The sequence below is a fragment of the Staurois parvus genome, unplaced genomic scaffold (genome assembly GCF_062004578.1).
Source record: "Staurois parvus isolate SC_StPar_1 unplaced genomic scaffold, SC_StPar_1.0 ptg000574l, whole genome shotgun sequence".
Classification (NCBI taxonomy): domain Eukaryota; kingdom Metazoa; phylum Chordata; class Amphibia; order Anura; family Ranidae; genus Staurois; species Staurois parvus.
In genome coordinates this window covers 1,856,036-1,884,035 of record NW_028318370.1, presented here as the reverse complement: position 1 = coordinate 1,884,035, position 28,000 = coordinate 1,856,036, and the positions used below count along the sequence as shown (strand labels likewise).

Genomic DNA, 28,000 nt, shown 5'->3' with positions numbered 1-28,000 from the left:
GACTTCTTTTGATTAAGATTAATCACTTTTTATCAACAGGGGATTCCACTTTATATTTTGTATGATATACAGCAGTTTGCATGGCATGTTTTTATAATTTTTTTTTGTACTTATTAGTATAAGATAAATATAAGGATTGAAGAGCAAGGTGTGTGGGTTTTTTTTTTTTTTTTTTTTGCGCTACACTGTTCGGTTTGTCGTTTTGGTGAGGGAGCACATTAGTGAGGAGAAGCAACAAATTATTCATTTATTTATATATTCCTAGATTGTAAGCTCGAAAGAGCAGGGCCCTCAATCCCTTCATGTTTGCATTGTATTGGTATGGTTCTGTCCCCCTTTGTAATGTACATTGCTGAGCAAACTATTGGCGCTTTATAAATACTGTAATAATAAAATACTTTTTTTTGGTAAGTTTTTAGGTTGCACACTTTTGATCTACATAATTTGTGGGGGTAGCACTGTGGCTTTTAAACTTTAATTTGACAGATCACTTCTGCGTTAGTGTTACTTCCACATGCATGTACGACTTGTTTCCCTGAACGCACCATGTAAGAGTCAATGGCTTTTAATTTGGCCTGGTGCACATTGATCCTATTTTTAAAATTGTGTGAATGTGACTGGGCAAATGAATCCCTAGGAGCTGGCCAAGTCCCATATCTTATCTCAGCAGTTGTGGTATGAAGCTACTTAATGGTCCTTCTAGATCTAGGTGTATCATAACTTTTATTTCATTACAGAGAAAAACATCGCAAATAAGGAATGCAGTAATGTGCTCCCATATCAGAGAAGGGACTGTGGTTATCCTGGGATAAGTGCCTCCGAGTGCACCAAACGAAACTGCTGCTACGACTCCAGTATCCCCAATGTGAAGTGGTGCTTCTATTCCCAGGCACAAGGTATTTCACAAACATTTACTTGTATTTACCTGAATACACTACACCTAGCCACCCACAGGTATACGGCTCTAAAGTATAATGGGTGTCTAATATGGGTGTGTTACAACCTGGTTATGAACTTTTTTGGATTTACAAACTGCAACCATGTAATGTAAGGACCTGACTGAATAAAGATTGAATGGATTGTTTGAGTTGGCCCATACATTAAACAGTTGTAGCACATGTAAAAATGATTGCATATTCAGATTGCAGCATGTATGTTCAGCTTTGAGGTTGCTTAACCTCTTGCCGACCGCGCATAGCCGAATGACGGCTTCACCGCGGCCGGCCAGTTCTGGGTGGACGTCATATGACATCCTCCCAGAACGCGCTCTCCTGCGGTGTCCAATGACACGCTGATCAGAGGGAAATGCAAGTGCCGGTTCTCGGCTGCACTTTCCTCACTGTCAGATCGGGAGGAAAGTACTGCCGAGAACTGGCAGTTGTCAGAGCGGGGATCAGCACCGATCATCAGGGCACTGATGATCAGTGCCCTGATGATCAGTGTCGCCCACAAGTTCCGCCCAGCAGTGTCGCCCACAAGTTCCGCCCAGCAGTGTCGCCCACAAGTTCCGCCCAGCAGTGTCGCCCACAAGTTCCGCCCAGCAGTGTCGCCCAGTGCTGCCTCAACGCACATCAGTGAAGGAGAAAAAATGCCTGCTTGAAAAATTTTATAATAGAAACAGACTTTTTTTTTTTCAAATTTTTTGCACTTTTTTATTTATAGCGCAAAAAGTAAAGTGCCCAGCGGGGAGTAAATACCACCAAAAGAGAGCTCTATTTGTGAGGAAAAAATGATCAAAATTTCATATGGGTACAATGTTGCATGACCGCGCAATTGTCAATCAAATTGCGGCAGCGCTGAAAGCTGAAAATTGGCCTGGTAAGGAAGGGGGTATAAGTGCCTGGTAGGCAAGTGCTTAAAGGGGAAAGCCAGGCAAATGTGCAAAACTTATAACTTTAGTTCAGCGGTCTGTTCATTAAAAGGGCGTGGGCATGTAAATACACAGCTGTGATATAGTGGGGGCTGTTCTACCTGCAATCCACACAGCAGAACCAGACCCACAAGCTCCACTATATTGGCAACACAGCTTGGTCAAGAACCCACCCTCAGCCCTCTGGACAGTAATAAACGGCTGCATACTGTTGAGGTATGCCTGACCCTCCTTATCCTAGTCTTAAGCCTAGTATGTACGATGAGAAAATCAAATGGAAAAATGCATTTAGAGCAAATGTCCAATTTATTTGTTAGTACAACTTTTGAGAGCCAACAGTTCATGCAAAAATATCTGAATGGACAAGTGCAAAAAATATATATTCTCGTAAAATAACCAAACTATTTTAGTGTATTCTAGTATTTGTACAGAAAAAAATTGAGTGACGCATACTCAGAAGCAAAAGAATGCAATACATTACATCGCTTCCAAAGTTTCATCCTGTGTCATGAGAATTTTCATAACTTTAGTAACCTGTTTTTGATATGAAACTAGCATGCAAAAAAATGGATGATCATTCATCCTATTCTCATTTGTACAAGGCCCAAGATTGAAGAAGCTAATATCAAGACAAATTCCGGTACTCTGCACGGCCAGGCATTTCCACATTTGTGCACTTGGAGTCAGTAATCCAGTCCTTGAACTGCTTTTTAGTTTTAAATAAGAGGTTAACAACTTGGCGTCTGGAGGTATATGGGATGCCCAAGGAACTGAACTTGGATATATAGAGGGGCATCTCCTTTTTGTGTTCGCAGCTTTATTTTAATTTTGTATCCGTTATTTTTTTCATCTCTTGAGATCTGGGCACATTTGCACGGTTTCCCTATTTCAGCAATGTGTTTTTCATGCAACAAACAGCTGGGAAACCAGCCTTAAGCTTTGTCACACGCTAAAAGCCATGTCCAATAACTAATATTTACAACACTGCAATGTATCCATATATACTGTGTAATTTCGTTTTTTACTTTCACAAATGCTAAACAAGAGTGTGGCGGGTCTCCTTACCTGAGAAGGAACTGTGGCTACCCAGGAATCAGTGCTTCCGAATGTGCCAGGAGAGACTGCTGTTATGATTCCAGTATCCCTGGCGTGAATTGGTGCTTCTACTCTCAAACACAAGGTACAGTGCTGATATAAAGGAATGCAGGATGTGATGTGTATATAGAGGGATCCCTGTTGCAGTTATTGTAGACACCACAAGATGTGTGGTGATGAGTGTAATTTAGGCAGTGACTGGGGTAGTCCTTTTTAAGGTGGTACCCTGTTCTAGTTTACTTGGCAGCCTTGCTCTGGTTATTAGTGTTTGTGGTTATTTAAAGTATGCCTCATGCTTCCCACCAATCCTTTTTAGTGTGTGCAACCTTCAGCCTGTTGAGGAAGAGTATCGGGTCTTATCTAGGGCCCATCTGGGAAGAACAGTGTAATCAGGAGCCAACTCAACATGAGCTCCCCCTTCGAGGGCAAGTATATGGACTGGGGAGGTAAAACAGATTGCATTCCTCCCAAGGAGGAATTCAGTGACCATATTCTACCCACTGCTAGGGTGTGGGCCTCATCTCTCCCTTCATCCCTGTAATTTAAGAACTGCTGTACCTTTTTATTCAGGTAGGGTGCTACCATAATCCTGTATGGTTTGTTACATTATGGTTGTAAAGTTAAGTAAACTTCCTTCCTAAGGAGTATGGTATTCTGTATCAATGGGGATTTACTCTTGGCCATGGCCTAGTTGGGACTGTACTTCACAGCTAGAACAGGCTAAATGTGGAGATCTAGGGTTCTGGCCAGGCTTGGTTTCTCCCATGGTGTCTGAGAGGCAAGGTCTGGAGTTTTCCACTTGGCAACCTCTGGAATCCTGGTGGGCCCCATGCAAGCGAATCAGTGATCCTTGTGTGCCAAGCGAGAACAAAAAATGTTAGTGTTAGTCAACCACAATTGGTCCGGTTACTCTAAACTGCTTGGTGTACAAGCCAAGGGTGTCTTACCAAGCCACTAACACTTTAAGAAGAGATAGTAAGCAGAGAAGGTTTGCCTACCATGTGTCTACAGCAACATGACTAGCTAATCATGGTGCTTGTAGGATTTTCTGAGACACATATAATACTGCTTTAGTGTCTATAGGCAATTTTGCAAATGAGCTGGTGAGATAAAGTGAATTTTTTTTTCTTACACAATGGCTTAAAAATAACAGTGTAAAGCGTATCATGAACAGTTCCATGTAGAAAAAAACAAATCAAAGCCAAAGTTTAAAGATGTCACCATTATTTTCATGGCTGATTGTCCTTCATGTGCTCTTGTCTTGTGATGCTTCTTCAGTCTTTACAGAAGTAGACGTTGGTGACTATTTCTGGTCATACAGCACCTGTTACAGCTTCTCAGAATGTTTGTGTCTTAGGATGCCTTTTTTATGATTCTAGCAGGGGTGGACTGGCAACTTATGGGGGCCCCTGTGTCCTTACTCAAACTCAAAAAAGCCTATGAAAAAGGTACCAGGGGCTTCTCGTGGGCCCCCCTACTGACCTCGGGCAGTGCCCGAGTTTGCAAATGGTCAGTCCTCCCCTGGATGCTAGTATTCGTCATAATTTGATCTTAGAACCTTGTCTGGCAAACAATACTGCTTAGCAGAGTAATTTCATTGAAGGGAGGGGATGCTACATATATGGTCTTTTGATTGACAGGCACATATGTAGTGACCATAATAAGCTGGTGATGTTACATCAGCTTGCTCATATTGTAAAGATACATTCTTAATTTTATATTTAATTTTATATTTAAACATCTTAATGTTGTATAACCCAAATCTACATTACCAACATATAAAACATAAGCTAAATACATACAGATACTATTAGTATGTACTATGTAATACTTATTCTAGTTGGATACACTTCTAACACCCTTGACATTCTACATCAGAGTCCTGTAACCAGCTATGCCCTATTATAGAATACTCGGCTCTCAGCTGGTTAATTCAGCTAACTCCTATCTTATTTTTCTGTCTCAGCCATAACTGAAGAAATCAACACCATCACTGGTTAAAGGCCATTCACACATTAATATTATGATTAATCATAAAAACCACCAATTATGTTAATGGCAAGCTTGAAAAATTTGAATTATGAATTTGATATATTTATCAGTGCTGTTGCCGTTAACAGCAAATGTTGTCCAACGATGCATTTACCTATTGATTTGGTTATACATTTTGTTTGCTTTTCCTCTGCCTGTCAGGACTTTCTGCAACACCATTCCTGATTGTTGTTGGCTGTTGACTTTGGCAACACAGAAGATCTGATGGTTTGATAACACATACCCATCTCTACACTTCTACCCTACTGTCCCACTTCCCAATAGTCTAATCTGTTTTTATTTCCACTTTGTCTCTACAGATAAGACTCAGTGCTCTGTGAGTCCAGCTGACAGAACAGACTGTGGATATCCAGGAATTACTGACAGGGCGTGCTATTCTATGGGATGCTGTTTCAACTCATCTGTTTCTGGGGTTAAATGGTGCTTCTCTCCAAAAGCCCAAAGTAAGATGCAATATTAAACGTCCTCCTATAATTTATTTAATATGATAAATCATAATATACTGTATATGGCTAGAACCATGACATCTATACCTTATAGCAGATCTTCATTCTAAAGCTACTGGCTGCCTGGCTATTGCCATCTTTGTTTAATTCATTTGCCTTTAGCTAAAGTCCAGGAGTGTAATGGCTCGCCCAATCAGAGAAGGAACTGTGGGTATCCTGGGATCAGCGCCGCGCAATGTGTCAGCAGGAACTGCTGCTTTAACTACAGCATCCCTGGAGTGAACTGGTGCTTCTTCTCTCTGGCACAAGGTACAGTGCAATGCCACTTGCTGTACATGATCATGGCAAGTCATCTCAACTGCTCACTAACATGTGGGCCAGGGCCTATGCTATCTGCATGTGGGGGTATATTTACTCATGAACGCACTCTCCAACGCCTGGAACAGGTGGGGTTGCATTGATGTGAAAGTCATAATCAAGGCAAAACCCCGAGTTAGAGTTGAGCTGCTCACCTTGTGCAGCAGCATAGCCACATGTAACTTCCTTTTGTTTGACACATTGTCCCATATTGCTGCACTCAATCTCCTAGAAGGGACACCATTGAGCTGGTGCCTCCACTCCACCAGTAAAGCATTACTTTGCCACTTCACTCCCAGGGACAGAATGAGGTCCTAACGTGCACAAAGCACAGACCTCATGCGTGCACTTGATTAAATCCTTGTTCACCCATACCAGTGGCTGGGTCCATTGGGTCTCTGTATTTATGGGTTCAGTACCAATTGCTTTTGAGTAACGACCCCCTCACTACCAGTACTCACCTGTGGGGTTTTTTTCCCTTTTCACCACAGTCTGTGCTTACAGGCCCTGTTCTTCAATATGCCATGTACCACCATGCACCCCTTGTTTCAATAACTTTAGACCAGCCTTTTGACCATTTAACAACTTTACTAGTAACACTGCAATAATACAATCCAATGTGCACATCAGTTTCACTCTAGTCCCAGGCTGCCCAGGCATACCTTTCCAGGTAGTAGTTTATATCTGGGAGAGTCCCTTTTTAGGTAGGCTCCCATGCAAGGTTCTAGCAACTTGCTTGTGGTTACTTCTCTGGACTTCTTGATCTGCTTTTTTTTTTTTTTTTTTTTTTTCTCCCCCTCCCAATGCGTTCCCCCCTGAGCAGTGCCTTCCCCATATTTTTATATCAATCACAGGATGAAAGGCAATACCCGGGAAAGGCATAGAATTAGCGTTAACCCTTCCCCACCCGGGTAGCCCAGGATTTCTAACCGCTCATTTTATAGGCACCTGCCTACCAACGCTTTTTCAAAAAAGTAAGCAGAGCAGGTTTGACCACCATGTACTCTTCTACGTGTAGACCAGCAAGGCTCACCAGTCATTGTGCTGCTGACAGCCAGTCTGAGGACTTCTCTAACCCCATTCCTGGCTGCTGTTGGTTGATGACCTTGGCAATACGGATGATTTACAGACAACTTGATAACCCATACCCATTTCTGAACTTGGTCTAATCCTACTTCAACTTTGTCTGCTACAGATAAGGCTCAGTGCTCAGTGAGTCCGGCTAACAGAATAAACTGTGGATATCCAGGAATTACTGAAAGGGAGTGTTGTTCTAAAGGATGCTGCTTTAACTCATCTCTTAGTGGAGTTAAATGGTGCTTCTATCCAAAAAGCCAAGGTAAAATGCAATATTAAACCTTTTTTTATAATTTCCATAACCTGGTAAATCATAATATACATGGCTAGGCTGGAAACATAAGAACACTTAGACTTTATAACAAATCTTTGAAGTGTTAAAATGTTTGGTAGCCCAGCTATTATATATGCTTGCCTTTTAGATAACACCCAGGAGTGTGGTGGCTCTCCCTATCTGAGGAGGAACTGTGGGTATCCTGGGATCAGCGCATCACAATGTGCCAGCAAGAACTGTTGCTTTGATTCCAGCATCCCTGGAGTGAACTGGTGCTTCTACTCTCTAGCTCAAGGTACAGTGCACTACTGCTTGATTTACATAATCTTGGCAAAATCATCTTAACACTGTATGAAAAGTAATCGGGAGACTTACCCACCATCCATGTCTACTGTGGCTAGACTAGCAATGCTTCTACTTTTTGAACTGCTGACAGCCTAAAGGAGAATTCTATGTTTGCAACAAATATGCACCAATATTGCAAAAAGCAAAAGTGTATGTTTATTATTTTGAACCTGCAAAGCATTGAACCACAATCAGTGAATCATAGGTACAACGTGCTGGCTTTTGCAGGTTCTTCCTCTATCCCCGGCCTATGTTATGAAGCTGGAGGAAGTATCAATGGACTACAAGTGTGGTGACAGCATACTTGTGCTCCATTGTGAACTACAGTCCCTCTGCCACTGTTCCTATGAATGTACAGTATGACGTGGCTGTGCAGGCAAGAGCCAAGAACAGCCTTGTCAATTAAGTAGCGGGGTGTAATTTTTGGGTGGGGGGCTCAGCATGCTGACAATGTTTCATGCCCCCCACCCCATATAATGGGTGCAACATGAAACCTGGTCTGAAAGATGGAGTATGCTTTTAAGCATTATTCAGTGTTGGGTAAACTAATCACACCTTGTCCCTCATCCAGTTAATGACTTATAGTTTTGGCACCATGTCCTGTAAGTTGAGTAACGCAAACCCTACTGTAATTGGTTGCTGTAGGTTATTACACTAGGAACATTAGTTTTTGCTTAACACGCTTTAATAAATGGTCAATCGATATTTCAGTTTTGGGTAGACACAAGCTAGTTTAAAACGCCCATCAGATGATCAGAGTCCTAGGAAATTTCAGTGGTAAGATTTATACCCCTGTATTCGCAGTCCCTCCCATTGTCTACAACCAATTCAAAGGTCCTTGTTGCAACAACTTGAGGACAAAAACCTCTTACACTATGTACAAGAAAGAGTTCCTGGACAATACTCCAGCTAGAGTATCTGTCTTTTTGGTTCAGCAGTTGTTACTTTAAAGTAGTAGTAAGGTCACTTTTTTTTTTTTATTTTTACCTGCAGGCAAGCTTATAATAAAGCTTCAAACATAAAAATTGCTGCTCTGCCTCTACTAAAACAAATTATGGACAAAAACCCTATTTCTTAAAGGGTCCCTACAAATGTGCACATACTTCAATACCCTATCAGCTGACGAAACAAACAAATATGTATATTGAACGTGGTCAAATGACAATAGTGCTAAAACAGCAAATCTACAATGCAATCAAACTGTACAGTGGATTTATATGAAACGTACGTGTGTCCAATAATTGTGCAAATATAAGTTAAAAAAAATTGGCATATCAGAATACGAAGTGATTACAATAGTTAATCTTATCCATAGCAAGTCTCTGTGCATAGTGCTCCCCCCTCCAGAGCCCCACTCGCCACAGATCATTGATCACCTTGATTGGTGGGTCATTAGATGTTGCAGCGCTCTCCTGCAGAAAGTTGGCAGTCTGTGTGGTCTTGATACCTCTATACGCTGAGGACGGACTGCATATGTGGAAACACCTCTAGACCAATCATTTGCAAAAAACACCTCCAGAACATCCACAGTACTCCTCCACCACCGTAAAAACTTCAAAGGGAAACTGCAAAGTATGTGCTGGTAGCATGTATGTTGACTACAGTCCTGTGATGCAATGCATTGCTTAGTTGGAACCCATCTACTCGTAGCCTGCTGCTATATGGAGAGATTTCTTCTTTCTTCCTCATAAATGACCTATTAAGTCATAAAGTGAGAACATATGGACAGACTTGTGTACACCCTCTGGTCTTCCAGCTCCTCTCCCAGCACCGCCACAGTATACAATCCTCCAGCTGACTCTAAAATGTAAGACAAGCCAGCATGCAAGGTATAATTTCATTACATGGCTCACCATCTCCCAGATGGTCATCAGTTCAAAACTTCTAGGGTTCAGCTCCTTCCACCTATACACGTTTCACCCCAGATTCCGGCTTCCTCAGTACTGCTAACGTTGTTCGTTGGGCTACTACCAGCCCACCTAGCTGCCTTGGAGAGTGTCCCACAGCAAGAGATTTAAGGAGCTGTGACACTGTCCTAATGAGAGCTTGCTGGATATTGGATCTTGCAGCCCTCCCCTCGTGGGCCCTGCTTTGGATGAGACTGCTTCCAGACCTTTTGCTGTACTAGTCTTCCCAGACTAGGCAGGTTGTCTTCTCCTTCAGACTGCAGGGCAGTGGAGATCCCTCTTGCCAGTTTCCATTCCTTTACTCTCCTTCAGCTCCAGCCTGGAGACTTCTCTAAACAGTCTATACTTAAGGTTAAAAGGAATGGTCATAAGTGAAACCCTGTAAGAGCCATCTCAAAAAGCTACTGCTGACACCCTTCAAAATAGCACACGGTCAAAGATTTACAGCCTACTTTGCCAACCAGAAGGACATTAACCTCTTAGGCGTGATGCAGAGTTGCTGGAGCTGAACGGGGAGGACATATGGGAATATCTCTTCCAGCAATAAAGTAATTCAGTTCAAAATTTCAAAAGATGTATTTCACCCCTCAGACTCCATAGAATCTACCCAAACTGCCCTTTCCATTGTTGGCGCTGTCTAGTGGAGGTGTGACCAGAAGTGTGTGGACTGACAAAGGGAAATGCAAGCTTCAGATGTGGTATAAATAAGACCATTTATTAAGACTAACAATATAAATATAAACGCAGTGCACCAAACCCCAAGCTAACACAAATGCATACAACAATGTAAAACAAATCCAAACCTAAACTGATAAAGATACACAGGTACATACACATATAGAGCACAACGTAGTCAGGCAGGCCGGGTTCATAACTATCGGGCAGGTAGGTACAGGAGGAGCAGGCGGAGAAAATGGTCAGGGTCACAAGCCAGGGATCAAGCAGAGGTCAGGATCAGGCAGGGTCAGCAACAAGTCAGGCAGGAACAGGAATGCAGGTTTACAAGGTACAGGGGCCCATGGAAAAACACCAAGGCACAGACTGCAGGTCTGGCCATCCCTTAAATACACCACCTGCAATCAGCCCCAGGTGATGGCTAATTGCCAAAGTGAACCTCTGGTTGTTGAGAGCACCCGCTGGCCAGCCCTGGTACTGCAGCCCACAAGGCAGGTGAGTCCCACCACTATTGGCAAGTCCATTCCTGACAGGAACCAGCTGACTACTTTCATATGCTCCGGACCTGCCCTCATATACAAATCTTTTGGATGCCAGTCCTTCAGTTTATTACCCGCCTGACCTCTATCCACATCCCACCTCAAGTGGATGTGTATCCTTGGGCTAGTGGACATCTATTAGGACACTAGCAGGCCTCTTACTCTTTTATGCTAGGAAGTCTATTATGAAATGGAAGTCAGCTACTGCCCCTACCCTGAGGTTTTGGAAATCCCTAGTGAACTCAATCCCTTTTTTATATAAAGAGACACCAACTCCATGGATGTCCCCAAATATTCCACAAGGTTTGGAATATACTGTGGCTCAAATAAAACACCATCTACAGTAGGCCAACCTGAATCTGAAGTGGTTATGTTCCTTAATACATACTTTGCTATGAATTTGGTACGGACCTTACTGTTTTTAGGCCCTAGGAGTTTTCCTATGGTTATCAGTCCTGTCGGTGCCTGAACTTTCTCCTCCCTAAGTTTAAGTACCTTTCATGGTTGATGAAACTGGATGATAGGCTTCTCAGATTTGCACTGTTACCTCTGTACCTTTTTTTTATACTTTGGCAGCTTTGAATGACATTACTACTCTTAAGGGGAAAAAACTGGGGTTGGGAGGGAATGCCCAGAGGCTCTGTTTTGTAACTTGAAGAGTAGTTACTTGGATCTAATGCTTAGGTCTATTCTCACAATGTCTCTCCAGGACAGCTGAACCTCAGCAGTTCTGGGACAGATGTCTGGAGGAAACTGGGATGAGTTCCTAGTTTCCACCAGACTCTCCTAAGTGAGGGGGAGGTTAATACTCAATGTCACAGGGCACCTGCATACTTTGCAACTTCCACCAGGCACTCTTTAGTAAGCTCTTAAGACCAGATCCTTGTGTTAAATTTTGCTTAGTTATGTGGCCAAATCTAGGGGGCTGCTGGGATGGACTATGCCCCCCAGATTTTAGTTGTGCACCCCCCCAGCCAACCCTATCCTGCCACAATACCACTCTAATTGCATGCGTTTACTGCCCTAATTGGATGTTATACTGCCCTAGCCTAGCACTATACTGTCCTTGAATGATGCTATACTGATCTAAGTTAAGTATTGTATGCTGACCTCCCATCTTCTGCCCCCCTTAAATTTTTTTTATTGCACCCCACATCACAGGTTAGAGCCAGCCCTGCTTAGTTGGCTTCAAAGTTGATTAGGAATAGGCCCCCCAGCTCTGCCACAGCTGGGACTTCAAACTGCAGCAAATCGGCAAGCTGTCTCAAAGGGGGCAAAAGGCCCCTGAGGCAAGGAACGTGTCTAGCAGGACAAGAACACAGCTGTCCCAGACTATTGTCGTCCAGCCAACTATTGGGCACACCTCCCCAGGGATTGGCTGCAGCACAATAAATATTAAAGCTGCTCATTTTGACTCTCCCAGCCCCCTGTGTTCCAGAAGCTCTAGAAGGCATGGGGTAGCAATCAGACCTGCAGCTTCTGAGATCTAGAACAGCCCAAAGAAATTAACATCTGTTCCAATGAGTACAGAGGAGCCAAAATTAAATTTACCTATCCTAACAACCTAGATAGGAGGGTGCTACATTATACAGCTGGTAATGAGCTTTAAAAACGCGTATAAATGTTGTGAGAATAAAGCGAAATAACATAATATTTTTGACCCATGTATTTTGTCTGTCAAGTGCAGTTTATGGATATATAGGCAGTACAAGTGAACTCTGTCTGATCTATTATGTGATTGGTGTCATCTATCTACCAGATAACGCTCAGTGCTCAGTGTCTTCCAGCCAAAGGAAAGACTGCGGCTACTCGGGGATCAGTGCGACCGAATGCCATTCCAATGGCTGCTGCTTTGACTCCAGCAATCCTAATGTCCCATGGTGCTTCTCCCCACAGACTAAAGGTGACCTCTGCACCGCTTGAGATATTAATATTTGTATAACTTGTAATGATTACATTTTTTTTTTTCACGTCTGTCAGCTATTTGTGCAAAGTAATAGAACCAGAGTTGCAGGGGTTTAAAGTTGAACTCTGGGATTAGTTGACATATATCCTTGCAATGCCCTGTATATTACCCTATTCCTCTGGCCACTTCAGCCACTCTTTTCTACTTCAAGCCCTGGGCCATGAGTGGTCCCTCTGTTATCACTTAGTGCAGGGCAGGAGTGTTCAACCCATGGCCTGTGAAGCCCTCTGATGTGCCCAGATACCTCAAACCAGGGGAGCCCATGCTCTGGGATGGTGGGTCAGCAAGCCCAGATCGCAATCTTTGGGTTGCCGACCTACCATCCCATACAGGAGCAGACTGACAACTCATGGGGCCCTTGTGTCCTTGCCCAAACTCAGTCTATGAAAAAGGTACCAGGGGCATCTCATGGGGGGCCCTCGGGCAGTGCCTGAGTTTCCAAATGGTCGGTCTGCCCCTGATCCCAGAGCATTAGAGTGCATGAAGCTGGCATAGACAGCGGAAGAAACAGGTGGCTACAGATAGAGCAGGAACTGCATAAACCAATGCTTCCTCTGTAGCACAGACTCTTGGTGGAGTGATAAGTGCACTTCTCCTGGGAACTTTCTTGCAGCTTGGACAGTGGTGCCAGCAGAAGCTGGAAGAGGAAAGGGCTCAGGGTATTAAACATCACATACCCTGCAAGTTTGCAATGGGCATATTAGCACTTTAAAAAAAAAAAAAAGGTGGTTAGGCTGCTTTTACACTGATCCATGGGTGCAGCACAGTGCACCTGTGGCTTTCCTGCAGGATAGCTGCACTGAGCCATAGACTTCTATTTTCACCAAAAAGATCTCCTGCGCCAGATACAAAGGGCCGGATATGGCATATGTGGACGGATCTTCATAAACCTTAGCATTCAGTCCAGTAAGGCAGTGCTGTGCAGACCCCTAGGGGCTGGGGTAGGCCAGTATGGAACTATAAAATAAGAAAAAGGGGCGCACAAGCCGAGCGCATTACCTCAATAAAAACAATCACAAAATGTAGCAGATATACAGTATCTCTCAGAAGTGAGTCCACCCCCTCACATTTTTTAAAATATTTTCTTTTCATGTGACAACACTGAAGAAATGATACTTTGCTACAATGTGACATAGTGAGTGTACAGCTTGTATAACCATGTAAATTTTCTGTTCCCTCAAACACAACCATTAATGTCTAAACTTCTGGCAACAAGAGTGAGTACACCCCTAAGTGAAAATGTCCAAATTGGGCCCAATTAGCCATTTTCCCTCCCCCGGAGTTGTGACTCGTTAGTGTTACAAGGTCTCAGGTGTGAATGGGGAGCAGGTGTTAAATTTGGTATCACTCACTCTTACTGGTCATTTGGAAGTTCAACATGGCACCTCATGGCAAAGAACTGAGGATCTGAAAAAAAGAATTGTTGCTCTGAAACTGCACTGCAGCGCAGTGGCCAAGACCTTACAGCGGTTTAAAAGGACAGGTTCCACTCAGAACAGGTCTCGCCACAGAAGTTGAGTGCACGTACTCTGCATCGTATCCAGAGGTTGTCTTTGGGAAATAGATGTACGAGTGCTGCCAGCATTGCTGCAGAGGTTGAAGGGGTGGAGGGTCAGCCTGTCAGTGCTTAGACCAGCAATGGGCAAACTATGGCCCGCGGGCCGTATACAGCCCGGAGGACCTTTTTTAATCCGGCCCGCAGATGTGGCTGTCAGGATGTGTGTAGGCGGGGCAGCGTGACGAACGTGAGGGGAGGGGAGCTAGGCTCCTCTCAGTCTGCCCTGAAGACCGGAACGGCGCGGGAACACGGCGAGACGGCCGCGCGGAGCAAAGGTAAGTGAATTGACACAGGGGGGGACTTGGCTTACTACTTGGGGGGGGGGGAGAGAATATTACTATGGGGGATGAATTACTATGGGGGAATATTACTATACTTACTATGGGTGACACATACACATCATTCATCTACTCTTGGTCCGGCCCCCGGGTCCAATATATGAACCCATTGCAGCCCTCAAGTCAAAAAGTTTGCCCACCCCTGGCTTAGACCATACACCACACACTGCATCAAATTGGTCTGCATGGCTGTCGGTCCAGAAGGAAGCCTCTTCTAAAGATTATGCACAAGAGTGTGCTTGTCTTCAGCAAAATGTTTGCGGGCTAAGGACATGGATTACTGAAACCTTGTCCTTTGGTTTGATGAGACCAAGATAAACTTATTTGGTTCAGATGGTGTCAAGCATGTGTGGCAGCAACCAGGTGAGGAGTACAGACAACCAGGTGAGTACAGACAAGTGTGCCTACAGTCAAGCATGGTGGTGGGAGTGTCATGGTCTGGGGCTGCATGAGTGCTGCCGGCACTGGGGAGCTACAGTTCATTGAGGGAACCATGAATGCCAACATGTACTGAGACATACTGAAGCAGAGCATGATCCCCTCCCTTCAGAGACTGGGCTGCAGGGTAGTATTCCAACATAACTACCCTTAACACGCCTCCAAGATGACTACTGCCTTGCTAAAGAAGCTGAGGGTAAACGTGATGGACGGGCAAAGCATGTCTCTAGACCTAAAACCTATTGAGCAGCTGTGGGGCATCCTCGAACGGAAGGTGGAGGAGTGCAAGGTCTCTACATCTACCAGCTCTGTGATGTTGTCATGGAGGAGTGGAAGAGGACTCCAGTGGCAACCAGTGAGCCTCAAACTCCATGCCCAAGAGGGTTAAGGCAGTGCTAGAAAATGGTGGCCACACAATATTGCCACTTTGGGCCCAATTTGGAGATTTTCACTTAGGGGTGTACTCAATTTTGTTGCCAGTGGTTTAGACAATGGCTGTGTGTTTTGAGGAGATTGCTACAATGTAGAGTAAAATAAATGCTTTCTTTACTAGAACAGGGAATGGCTAGCCATATCGGATTTTTAACTTTTTTTTTTTCTCACTGTCTAGTAAAACCACTAGACATCGCTAACTGACATGGATATAGTGGCAAACAAAAGGGGGTTCTAATCTTTCCACACTTTATCCAAAACTAAACTTTTGCTTGACATACTGTATACTTGAAGTGGTGGTAAAGGCTCAAGGTTTTTTACGTACATGCATTCCATGCAGGCAGAGCTAGGACAGGGGTGGGCAGGAGCATCAGCTGCCCTGGGCGCAATGGTTTACTGTAGGGATGGGGGTGCCTTCCTTCTGTTACAAGGCTGACAGGAGTATTGACAGCAGCAGTGCTTTTGACAAGTGACTGCTGGGCAAAGGATCCCCTAAGCTTGCACATCCTGAAGGAAGGTGGAGGGCACAATTTGTCATCTTTGCCCTGTGCGCTGGATGACTGTCCCAGCACTGCATGAAGGCAGAAAACCACCTGTGTGCAACGGCCCCCCTAATACTTACCTGAGCCCCATCACAATCCAGCACAGCATGAGAGCCTCTAGGGACTTTCCATCAATTAGCATCTTCTAAAATTGCCTTTTAACACCTTAAGAGACATTAAGGAGTGCAGTACGATTTTCCAACTCTGCTGGTTTTTGTCATATGCTGGTACTGTACCCTTGGAACGGAATAGCAAACCGATATCCAAAGTGCTATAGTGACCTCTTATGGAAAGTTTATATAAAACAGCACAATTGTAACCATGTGCTCCTACAGTACTGAGACATGGCGCTGTGATTGCCGAGCTCTTTTGAAAATGTTACATGCCTAAGTGATTCAGGCTGTAGATTAGGTTAGCGAATGTAAACAAATACTCATCTATTTAGAGGCAGCAATAATTAGATGCTGCAGCTGAACTTGTCCAGCTCTACAATGAGAACTGAGCGATCAAACACGGCTGGTTGCTCAGTTATTGGGTATTCTCTGGGACTGTCTCTGGCTCTTTGCTCTGCCCCCCAGCACTCATTGGAGAGTTGAGCTGTGGGAGCGGATGGCTTAAGCTTTCAATGGCCAAACTGCTATTGTTTTTTAAGGACACTTTACTTATTGGAATGGTACCAACTGATTGGCTTACAGCAAATTTGGCTACAAATTAAAATTCTGGGTCTATATCTTTAAAGGTTGAGAGGCTGCTCTACTTTACAAAAAATCAACACAGGGATCATTGAAAAGACTTTCTGGTCTTGGGGAACCCCTGCTAAAAATGACTAGATCTACAACTCATAAAACATTAGTGTGATGGTCAGTGGGAAGAATACTCCTTACAACTGATCAATGGGAAAAACTAACCCCTTACAGGTAGCTAAAAAAATCCATGGTGTCAGTGGAAACCTATCTGAGAGGCATAAATTGCTCAAGGAACCCCTAGCAACCTCTGGAAGAACCCTAATGTTCCATGGAACCCTGGCTGAGAAACCCTGAAGTAGAGGGTAAACAAGAGAAAAGGATAAAGTCCCAGGGGAGATCCTCTGTGTAGTATTTGGGTTTTGTATTGAGTTCTATAAATCAAAATAACAGAATCATTACTCGCATTAGTAGGGTTGCAAGATTCCCAATTTGGAGGTCAAGCAACTGGATAGTCAGACCTGCAGGGAATATTCTGTCCCCATGCAGATATAGGTCACGCTTGATGCTAATCTGGCTTTTTTTTCGGTTAATCCGGGGAAACTGGTTGCATTCCAAGGAGGATATGCGTGAGGAAACGAGCCCAAAAAATTTATTGCATAAGGTGCTTGAATGGAAGAGCATGCTTGAGGGAATCCTTTACATCAAGGATTTGTCTTTATTGGGCAGTGCATTCAATGTCCAATAAAGACCAGATCATGACGTAATTTCTCTCAAGTATTCTGTTCCATACAGTTGGCCATTCTTGTCCGACCAAACTGTTATTGGTACGTACATGGATGGGAAACTGTCCAGAGAGCAGTGATAACTGATATGTTCCTTGGGGAACATAGCTTACAACTTTAGACCATTCCAAGGTTCTGCCTTGAGGCCAATTCTGTTCCATTTGCTCATCATAGAGGTTGCAATGAAGAGCTCAGTTTTCATGTTTGATACCAAATTATGGAGAGAAATATGGTAATACAGGATATAGATACATGGCAAATGAGTTTAGTTACAGATTATTGAAGGTTTACAACCAACTTCAGTTTATTCTTTGCTGTCTGTGTCCCCTTAGGACGTAAAAGCAAAAAACATTCTATCTCGAATGTTTTTTGCTTTTACGTCCTAACAGGAAACGTGGGAAAACTTTATAAAGTGCAGGGGAGTGCTCCCCTTGTTCAGCTGTTCACAAAATGATGTCCCCAATGGAAGATTTTATTTGGTTTTAACCATTCTCTATTCTATCCAAAACTAAAAAAATTCAACTTCTGTATGCTGCCATGGCAGGGGCGGACTGACCATTTGGAAACTTGGGCACTGCTCTAGGGCCTGGGATCAGTAGGGGGCCCCATGAGATGCCCATAGGCTTTTTTTGAGTTTGGGCAAGGACACAGGGGCCCCATGATCCCCTATTTCCTAGGGGCTGCATGAGTTGTCAGTCAGCCCCTGTGCCATGGATGGGCACCAGGAAAGGAAAATTATGGTGAGTATTTAATACACTTTTTTTTTTTTTTTTTCCTGTTATGCCAGGTATGGTGCCATGGATAGGCACCAGGAATGGGAAAATTACAGTATTTGATACTTTCTCAGTTCATTGAGAGACTAGGCTGTTGATTGAAAATAAAATCAGAACCAGTGGGTTAAGATGCCCATTTCTTCTTCTGACTGATCTTCAGTCAACAGTATCTCTCAATGAAAGGTAAGGAAAAAATGTTTTGGCTACACATACTTTACTAATCCTGTAGCAGTACATTGTATAATCAAGAATCAAAGCTACTCATCTCTACTTTGACTTTTACAGGACGGTAGCGTGGCACAGCTTGAAAACCCATGAAGTGTCTGGAGTTGATGATCTTCCCCTTGAATACTTTTGGAAAATTTAAGTGCATAGATCATGTAATATACAAAAAAATCATAGATCATGTAATATACAAAAAAAAAATCAAACAATACTTCAATAAAAAAATCCTGTGCATTGCATTCAGTGTTGTCTTAAGTTGATATAGGCCGACCTAATTGGTAAGAAGGACCCTCCAGTTGAGTATCCACTGGAAGATCATATCTAAAAATGTTTTGTAGCTTAATGATTAAAGCTGACGGTAGCGCCCCCTTGCTTACAGTTGTGCTGTGCAGTGGCAGTAAACGCACAGAATCCAGTTGCAATTAACAGAACCTGTATCGAATCCACAGATCAAAGATGCAAACAACCCAGCATGAGGACACCTGATTGGGAACACTTAGGGCTTGTTCACACTTGACTAAATTCTAACTTGCCAAACACTCATGGCTTTAGTATGGGCATTAGAGTATTTGGGAAGCATTTTTAACTGTTGCAAAATGTTATAAAAGTGTTTCAAAACTTCAGAGTGGCTCTTTAAAAGTGCTAAAACACACCATAAATGCCTATAATAAACTGTAATGTTAATATGCCACAACTGCACTGCAAATGCCCCGCAAGAGCATTAGTGGAGTATCACCATAGACTTGAATGGGAGGAGTTTCCACTCAACTCAGTGGAGTATCACCATAGACTTGAATGGGAGGAGTAGAAACTCCTCCCATTCAAGTCTATGGTGATACTCCACTGAGTTGACATGAGGCTTCAATTTTGAAGCTAAGTGATGCTAATGCTTCATGTTTTGATATGTGAATAGCACTGTGTGCTGTCCATAACATAATTTGCATAGGTGTTTGAGGAGTGTTAAAAATGCCCTTCAAATGCCAGCTTTCAATGCAAGTGTGAACTAGGCCTTACAGTTCTGAACAGAAATACAGAGTGGAGCAGGTCTTGCTGTGTCAACAGCATCTGTTTTTGTGGATTGACTGCAGCCTTCCCAATCTGTGTTCAATTTTGAGCATTCTTGGAAAGGATTGTGTCCTATCCTGTCCCTACTCATCTGCAACCTTTCCCTACTGCAATTAACCTTTCCTGACAGATGGGTGAACCATCCCTGCAAAAAGCATACTGAAGCCAGGGTCTTAAATAGACTCTGCCTGACACAAGATGGCAGCTAGGGTCACATGAAGTGGCAGCATCCAACCCAATTGCTTCCCCAGTGACTCAGGAAACCTACAGGAACAACGTCCTCTCCTCCTGCTATGCCACTGTTTCAGTGCTACCTGCTGTGAAGAGACTGCACCTGCCAACATGCTGGCTACATGAAAAATTTAAAGTGGTGGTGGGTCTGAGACACTAAACATTACTATTCCTCTGGTTCACTGCACTGTTCAGGTTGCACTTAAAGTTGTCCCCTAGACCATGGCAAGAATCATACACTTGCACATTTCTGAGGAGCTTCCCTTATTTTCACTGGTATCAGTCCTAGTCCGCAGAACACCTGAGGCCCATGAGATATGGGAGCTCAGGTTACCAGGGAAACCTTTCCTATCACCACCAAGCTATTGGACCTTCCTCCCACTAGACCACCACTCATTCCCAACCAGTAGGGCTTGTACCATCCACACTCCCTAGGTATTGGCTATACTCTAATTTTCTTAGAGAACATTAACAATCTAGCACTTATGGCAGTAGTCTTAAGCTATGTATGGTTATTTTGTGCTGATGGCCCCCAATGAACAAATCAAAGAGGCTGAAAACAATTTAATTTTGCACAATGTGACACTTTGTCAAACAGTCAATGGTTTCCATAGTCCTGGTTCCAAAAATATGGTGAACAGGATGTGCACTAGAGTTTGGGTATAACATGTTGAGTGTTACAGGAGGATGCTATGGTTCTGGCCATACTGACATAGGTCTCCACTTTATTCCCATCCAAGGTTATGGCTGTGCTCAACTTTCCTCAAAGTGGAAATCTCAGATTTTATTCTGTGCCCTACATCCTTTCACGGGCTTTCCTGTTAGCTTTCTGCACTCTAACTCTCAGCTTCTGAGATCTCCCCAAGTGAGCTGGAGGAAAGAATCTGTCAGGCTAACTCACTTTTGGGTTCAGTCCCTGGTAACTGGGTTTAACTTTGGAGATGAATACTTTGTTATAAGCGAGAGTATCACTTTTTGTATCTATATACTGTATATAAAGGGTGTCCAATCTTCTGCAGGCTTGATGGGGCCCTAGTTGGTGCACATTAAGGAAATCTTGCTCTTTACATAGGGAAGGATTTGAACCTTAAAGTGGTTATAAATGTTTTGTGCAAAACCACTGCACAAAGCAGGTGCGTATAGACGTGGGTGGGGTGTGTTTTTTTTTTTTACAAAAACCTTTTAGAATCACTTTAAAATGGTATAGTCAAAGATTCCCTCTAATGTATCTTTAACACAGGATGAATTGGTTAAGATTGTAGAAAGAGGCAGAAGCAAATTTCAGCAGAAGTTGAACCCCTAAAGATGGTGAAGCAGCTTCCTTTGGAGTTGGAAAGGGCTTGAAATTACATACTAATCTTGTCTGCAGGGGGCATCTGCTGGAGTCCTGTGGCTTCAGAATGTTAGTGAGACACTAAGTAGTATACCATAATACAGAGTGGGCTAAGCAGTCTCGGCCTCAGTGTGATAAGCTCTAGTAGGTGTACTGAATTGAACAACTGGAATTTAACACAATCACTGGTGCTGATCTGGGTATGGAACCCTCTCACCTGGTTTGTAGTGTAAGAGGTAGTCTTCAGTGTGGGGGGGCCCCCCCATCTCTGTTAAGGAGCAATTCCAATGACAGTACTATGATCCACCTTCCAGCAGGATTGACTGTCCTACTCTAAAATGACAGCAGCAGTCTGCATTCCTTTACTTCTCTGATCAGTGGCCCAATCTAGCTCAGGATCTCAAGAGTCTCGCATGACCTTCTTCACACACTCTCCTTCCACCTCTCACCATCCATTTCCTTCCTGTAAAGTTCCTGGGCTTCTCAATATATACCCTGACCCCTTTGCCCGCTCTGCTGGGGAAAAATAGTCTGTTCACTCCCTACCTGGATGCATAAATCCTGCTACCATCATACAAGTCCAACAAGCCTTTTCTTCAGTAGTCTGCATAACCGTACTGCAGAAGACGGCCATCTTGTGCTTAACATCCTGCAACCAGTATTCTTGCAGGATGTTATATGGGTCCAGCTTCAACCAATGCAAATAGATACAGTATGTGCCATACCTGTGAGATCCCTAGGGCAGCTGGAAATCCCTGTAGTAGGCATGGTCACTATAATCCTAGCTTCCATTTCCTGTTCTGAGCAGTTCCCCTGCTGTTTAGTGAACATAGGAAGCCACCTGCATGGCATGGGCACAATTCATTCAACACTTTGCATTCATTGAAATAATACAAAGTGTTCTCTGGTTGGATGAGATGGAGATTGTGATGCTATTGCCCTATCTCTCCAATTAACATGCACCCAACACGGGAGGACAACTGGGTATAGATTGTCACCTCATAACGTGAAGTGACCTAGTAAAGACCTTCATGGCAGGATCACCAGGAATTGTTTTACCCCTTCATAACCAGGCAATGTTTTTGCTATTCAGCACTTTGCTACTTTAACTTGTAATTGCACAGTCATACAACACTGTACCCAAAGGAAATGTATCATTTTTTTTTCACACAAATAGAGCTTTATTTTGAAAAAAACATTTTACTTTCTGCTATTATACAGTATTTACATAGCGCTAAAAGGTTTGCTCAGTGCTGTACATTATAGTGGGGGACAGTACATGACACCATACAGTAACAAAACACGAGGGGTTCAAGGGCCCTGCTCTTTTGAGATTACAATCTATAAACATATACAATAAAAAATTAAAAAATCAAATTTCTTCATAAGTTTAGGTCAATGTATTCTGCTACGTGTCTTTGGTAAAAAAAAATCCTGAAACGTGCATATTGATTATTTTTTCTTTTTGGGATTGGTCAGGAATCATGGTTCAGCAGAAGTAGGACCGTGAACTTCAGATTTGGGGGGGGAGTAAAAATCAACCCTGGGGGGCTTCGTCTGCCGCGATCCAAGATGACACGGGAGTTCCCACGGGCCGGAGACTTTGCACTGCTTTTACCAGAGGAGTGGGTGAGATTGAGCCATAAAACAATGGGGAGAGGGGACCGGAATGCCACCGGCTCCCATTCCCACTCCCCGTGGGCGCATAACCCCCAGCAATCCCGACATATTCAGGAGCTGTTCCGCTCCTAGCAGAGGGACAGGCCGCATGCAGCATCCCCCTCTCCCTCCACTACAGCAACATGTGCTCAGGGTGTACAGAGCACAGACACTGGGGCTGGCGCAGACACTGTCCCGCAGCATGATCTCTCCTCAGACACCCATACACTGTCCTTAACTAGTTGCCGACAGCAGATAGCCGAATGACGGCTGCACTGCGGACGGCCAGTTCTGGGTGGACGTCATATGACGTCCTCCCAGAACGCGCTCTCCTGCGCGCCCCAGGGGGCGCGCACCCGGCGATCTCCATGATCGCTGTGTCCTACGGACACAGCTGATCACGTGATGTGGTAAAAGGCCAATAACAGCGGCCTTTTACCACGTGATCAGCGGTGTCCAATGACACGCTGATCAGAGGGAAATGCAAGTGCCGGTTTTCGGCTGCACTTTCCTCACGCTTTCAGATCGTGAGGAAAGTACTGCCGAGAACCGGCAGTTGTCAGAGAGAGGATCGGCACCAATCATCAGGGCCACTGATCACCAGTGCCCTGATGATCGGTGCCCAGCAGTGCGCAGCAGTGCGCCCACTAGCTCCGCCCACCTGTGCCCAGCAGATCACCCACCTGTGCCCAGCAGTGCGCCCACCTGTGCCCAACAGTGCACCCACCTGTGCCACTCTGCAGTGTCACACACCTGTGCCCAGAAGTGCCACCTACCTGTGCCCAGCAGTGCCACCCACCTGTGCCCACCCACCAGTGCCACCCACCTGTGCCCACCCACCAGTGCTGCCCAATAGTGCAGCCCAGCAGTGCTGCCAGTCAGTGCCACCAGTCAGTGCCCAGCGGTTGTGCCAGTCAGTGCCCAGCAGTGATGCCAGTCAGTGCCGTCTATCAGTACCCATCATCAGTGTCACCTATCAGTGCCGCCTATCCGTGACACCTCATTAGTGCTGTCTATCAGTGCCGCCTATCCGTGCCACCTCATTAGTACTGCCTATCAGTGCCCTTTAGTGCTGCCTATCAGTGCCGCCTATCAGTGCCCATCAGTGCTGCTTCATCAACGCACATCAGTGAAGGAGAAAAATTACCTGTTTGAAAAATTTTATAATAGAAACAAAGAAACTTTTTTTTTTTTTCAAATTTTTTGCACTTTTTTTATTTATAGCGCAAAAAGTAAAGCACCCAGTGGCAATTAAATACCACGAAAAGAAAGCTCTATTTGTGAGAAAAAAATTATCAAAATTTCATATGGGTACAATGTTGCATGACCGCGCAATTGTCAATCAAAGTGCGACAGCGCTGACAGCTGAAAATTGGCCTGGTAAAGAAGGGGGTATAAATGCCTGGTAGGCAAGTGGTTAAGAGATCTGCAGGCAGTGGCTGCTGACATTAAATCAACTTTTACCACAGCCCTCAGTGACCTAAGAGAAGATCTTCATTCATTAGGCACAAGACTAGAGGAGGTGGAATTTACCAGCAGAAATAATGCAGAAGCCATAGTGGAGATACAGCACCTGACAGTATCGCATGCATCTCATATCCGTGATTTTTACAGACAGATTGAAATCTAGGTAATCGAGGTCGCAGACATAATTTCAGATTGCGTGGCTTGCCTGAATCGGTGGAACTGTGCGACATCCCTAAAACAGTAATTGTGATCTTCAATGATCTGCTGGGCTGCCGCACCTATTGATTTGGAACGTGCACACAGATTGCTTCGTTCCGGGGGCAGAGATTCAGACCCCCCCAAGAGATGTGGTGTGTTGTTTGGTCAGCTTTCCAATTAAGATATTCTCAGAAGGGCCAGAGAAAGATGACGCCTTTTATATCAGGGTAATGAGACACCTGTTCCAAGATCTCTCTTCCATAACCCTGCAACAAAGGTGGGAACTTTGCCCCCTATTGGACACACTTCGCTCCCATAGCATACCATACAGATGGTGATTCTCATTTTGCCTTTCCACTCAAGCACATGGGCGCACAGTTTACCTGCGAGTTCCAGAAGATCTCCCCAGCTTCTGTTCCTCACTGGACATTCCTGTGGTTGACCTTCCAGATTGGCACAGATCGTTGCATCTCCCAAGTGCCCCAGAATCTGGACGGGTACCAAGTAACATGGACTAGCAAGGCCCGCATCTTCGCCGCAGCCGGTCGGTCCCTTCAACTCCTCCGAGACTTCCTGCCAAAGGCTCTACCACCAACAGCCCGACGGCCTCTCCTGCACACCGCAGACCTCGCTAGGATGCTTAAAGGCCTTTCTTTGACCTCTTCCCTGATTTTCCTCTCACCAGCAATGCTCTCCCAGCGTAATTGTTTCATCAGAACCCTCCCACCTAACTCCCAGTCTATGCCTGTAGCACCTTGGGTTTCTTTTGGTCCTTCCACTGGATGCCTTTATCCTTTCATTTTGGGATGACCACTCCACCTACCCTGGACTGGGGCCCCTGACGCTCCTGCAGGTGATGCCAAATCTGCTTATGTTGAATTGTCTGTTGCATAGATTCTCTGGAGATCTTTGGTCTCTAGACCATCTATGCCCTGCACCTATTTGATCACATGCTTTTTCGGGGGACTTCTGGTGGTCATGGAGTTGTCGGGGTGGATCCCACACCCTCCTTTGCACATTGTTGCCACTCACCTGACCCTGATCCCCGCTGACTTTCTATGGAGTCTATTTTGAGAAGCTCCCACCATCGATTAGCTTTTATACCTCCTCTAGGGGTAGTGTGGGGTGGCTGGGGGAGATTGGGTAGGGGAATGGGGGGGATTTGGGATCTAGGCTTGTCTTTCTACACCATTTTATGTTTTATGCAGGCTTGGAATCAAGTATCACCATGTTAAGCCCTCCAGGTGTCCCCTGTGGGGTTCGGCCTCCTCCTTCCTCTCCCGTACTTGCACCTACCCAAACCAGGTTTATTGCCTGCTGATTTTGAAGCTCTCATGTAGGGCTCCGGTTGCGATCCCTCCTTGTCCCATCCCCTCCCCCTGTCTGACTACGGCTTAATTTTATTCTCTGACACGAGGTGCTGCTTGATTCTTAGAAAGTCTTGTAGTTTTAAGGGAGTGGGTCGGGGGGTGGATAGTTTGAGAAAAGAGGGGAGGTCAGGAAGAGAAAAGAAAGGACAGAAGAGAGGTATCATACGGGAACAAAAAGAGATGGTACATTATATCTCATTATTTCCAATAGTTTTCCTTGTTGGTTTATTTTCACTTGATTGGTTGTCCTGTTGCTTCCTTGACATTGCATTTTTTCTGCTCTGATAGAGATTGTGATAAGGTTTGCTTTTTATCTATGGGATATGCAGGTTTTCCACCTGGCCCTCACTGCTGCTTTTTTTTTTGACGTGGACATGCATACTGGCTCTTCCACGTTACACCTACAATGTCATATACCCGGTCTAAAACTCCGGGGCCACGGCACGACTGCACTCCGCTCAAACGTGCCTCTTCTCATTCCCATACCCACAATACTTTCACCACTACATACCTTGATGCTGCATACATTGTTTCCTTTCCCTCGCAATACATACAACATTTCCATTTGATACCCCCAACCTGTTGCTGCGTCTTAACCCATCTACAATGTCGGGCGCTGGCGGTCGTACCCCTATCTAATTTTATACAAATTTGTGCTCACCCTTCCTCTTCAACTCTTGCACTCTTTAAGGTCTATGGCCCAGTGAACTCCATCATTTTGGATCTAAGTCCACCGAGTTCCCCACCCAGCGAGCTTGGAGAGCTCCTATTGACTTTTCCCGGCCGTTTTTATTCCCTTGTTTTCTTCTTTTTGCTTCTTTTCCTCTTTCGCTCCCCTACCTGCTAATTACTCCCTATCCCTTTTTTTTTTTCCTTTCCTCCCATATTTTGGTGGGTCAGCTGGTCTACCCCCCGCTGCCGGTTATCTCTTGCTCTCTATTCTTTCCCTCTTTTCTCCCCCCTCCACCTCCTTACTTCTCTTCCCTTCTTTCCTCCCCCCTCTCCCCCCCCCCTTTTTTTTTTCTTTTCTTTCTTTCTCTTCCCCATACCCCATTTCTCATCCCTTTTAGGTTCCCTATACTTCCTTGGACATGACTTCATTCAACTCTCTGTCAGGACATCTTTCCCTGAAAGTTCTGTCTATTAATGTGAAGGGTCTGAATAACCCTGAAAAACGCTCCCTCCTGCTCTCGCACTTACATAAACAAAGAGCAGATATTGTTTTTCTCCAGGAAACACATTTCCGCCAAGATGCCATACCCAAACTCTCTAACTCCCGTTTCACAACAGTTTATCATGCCCCCAACCCTCACACTAAATCTAAAGGCGTTGCCATTTTGATTGGAAAGCACCTCCCCCTCACTATCACAGAGTCACTTCTGGATCCAGAAGGTAGATACCTGTTTCTAAAAGGTAATTTTGCCAATAGGCCCATCACCTTAGCAAATCTCTATGTGCCCAACATTAGGTTTCATTTTTCTGCTCAATCACCTCTTCTCTCTCCTCCTTTCAAACGGGCGTCCTAATCCTGGGGGGAGATCTTAACGTCCTCTTATGCCCTTTATTGGACTCTTCCTCGGGAAGCTCTTTCTTGCCATACAAATCCCTTAGACAAATTCGCACTCAACTCCAAGATCTACAACTTCATGACTCTTGGCGAGTCCTTCACCCGAACGTCAAAGTCTATACATTTTTCTCCCCCACACACAACAAATACTCCAGAATTGATTATCTTTTTATCTCTCAAGTAGACCTCTCTCTCCTCCATAACTCTTCCATCGAACCAATGATTCTATCTGATCATCACCCTATCACCGTGACATTACGCTTCCCTGAAAAACATTCGCACTCCAAGATATGGCGTTTGGATGCCTCTCTTCTTTCCAATTTGGCAAATGAAGCAGAGGTCCGCTCCCAATTGACGGACTATTTTACAAATAATCAAACCCCAGATACCTCTTCTTTAACACAATGGGAGGCACATAAATGTGTTATCCGAGGAGTCGTAATAGCTATGGCTAGAGATGAGCGAATTTTTCAAAAATTCGATTCGGCTGATTCGGCGAATTCCAGGAAGAAATTCGATTCGATGCGAATTAATTCGCTACGAAGTTAACTTATAAAAAGGGTTTCTAGGCTTCAGAGAGCCTTTAAATTAGTGCAGAACACTGTACCTTTAATTTAAATGCCCTTGGAGATGAGGAAGGAGAAGGAGAAGGAGAAGGATGAGAAGAAGGAGAAGGAGAAGGATGAGAAGAAGGAGAAGGAGAAGGAGAAGGAGAAGGAGAAGGAGGAGAAGG

At 44.5% G+C, this 28,000-nt stretch overlaps 1 protein-coding gene across 1 annotated transcript in view; it reads left to right on the top strand.

Moving 5' to 3' along the window:
- LOC149450441 (uncharacterized) overlaps positions 1-28,000 on the top strand; it is a gene marked incomplete at its 5' end in the record, with an annotated part of 316,412 nt that overhangs the window by 4,532 nt on the left and 283,880 nt on the right. Inside the window, 7 exon segments of the mRNA XM_089691949.1 lie at positions 738-917; positions 2,916-3,050; positions 5,317-5,460; positions 5,626-5,772; positions 7,016-7,159; positions 7,320-7,466; positions 12,397-12,540. Of these exon segments, the coding sequence (XP_089548075.1) occupies positions 738-917; positions 2,916-3,050; positions 5,317-5,460; positions 5,626-5,772; positions 7,016-7,159; positions 7,320-7,466; positions 12,397-12,540 (1,041 nt within the window).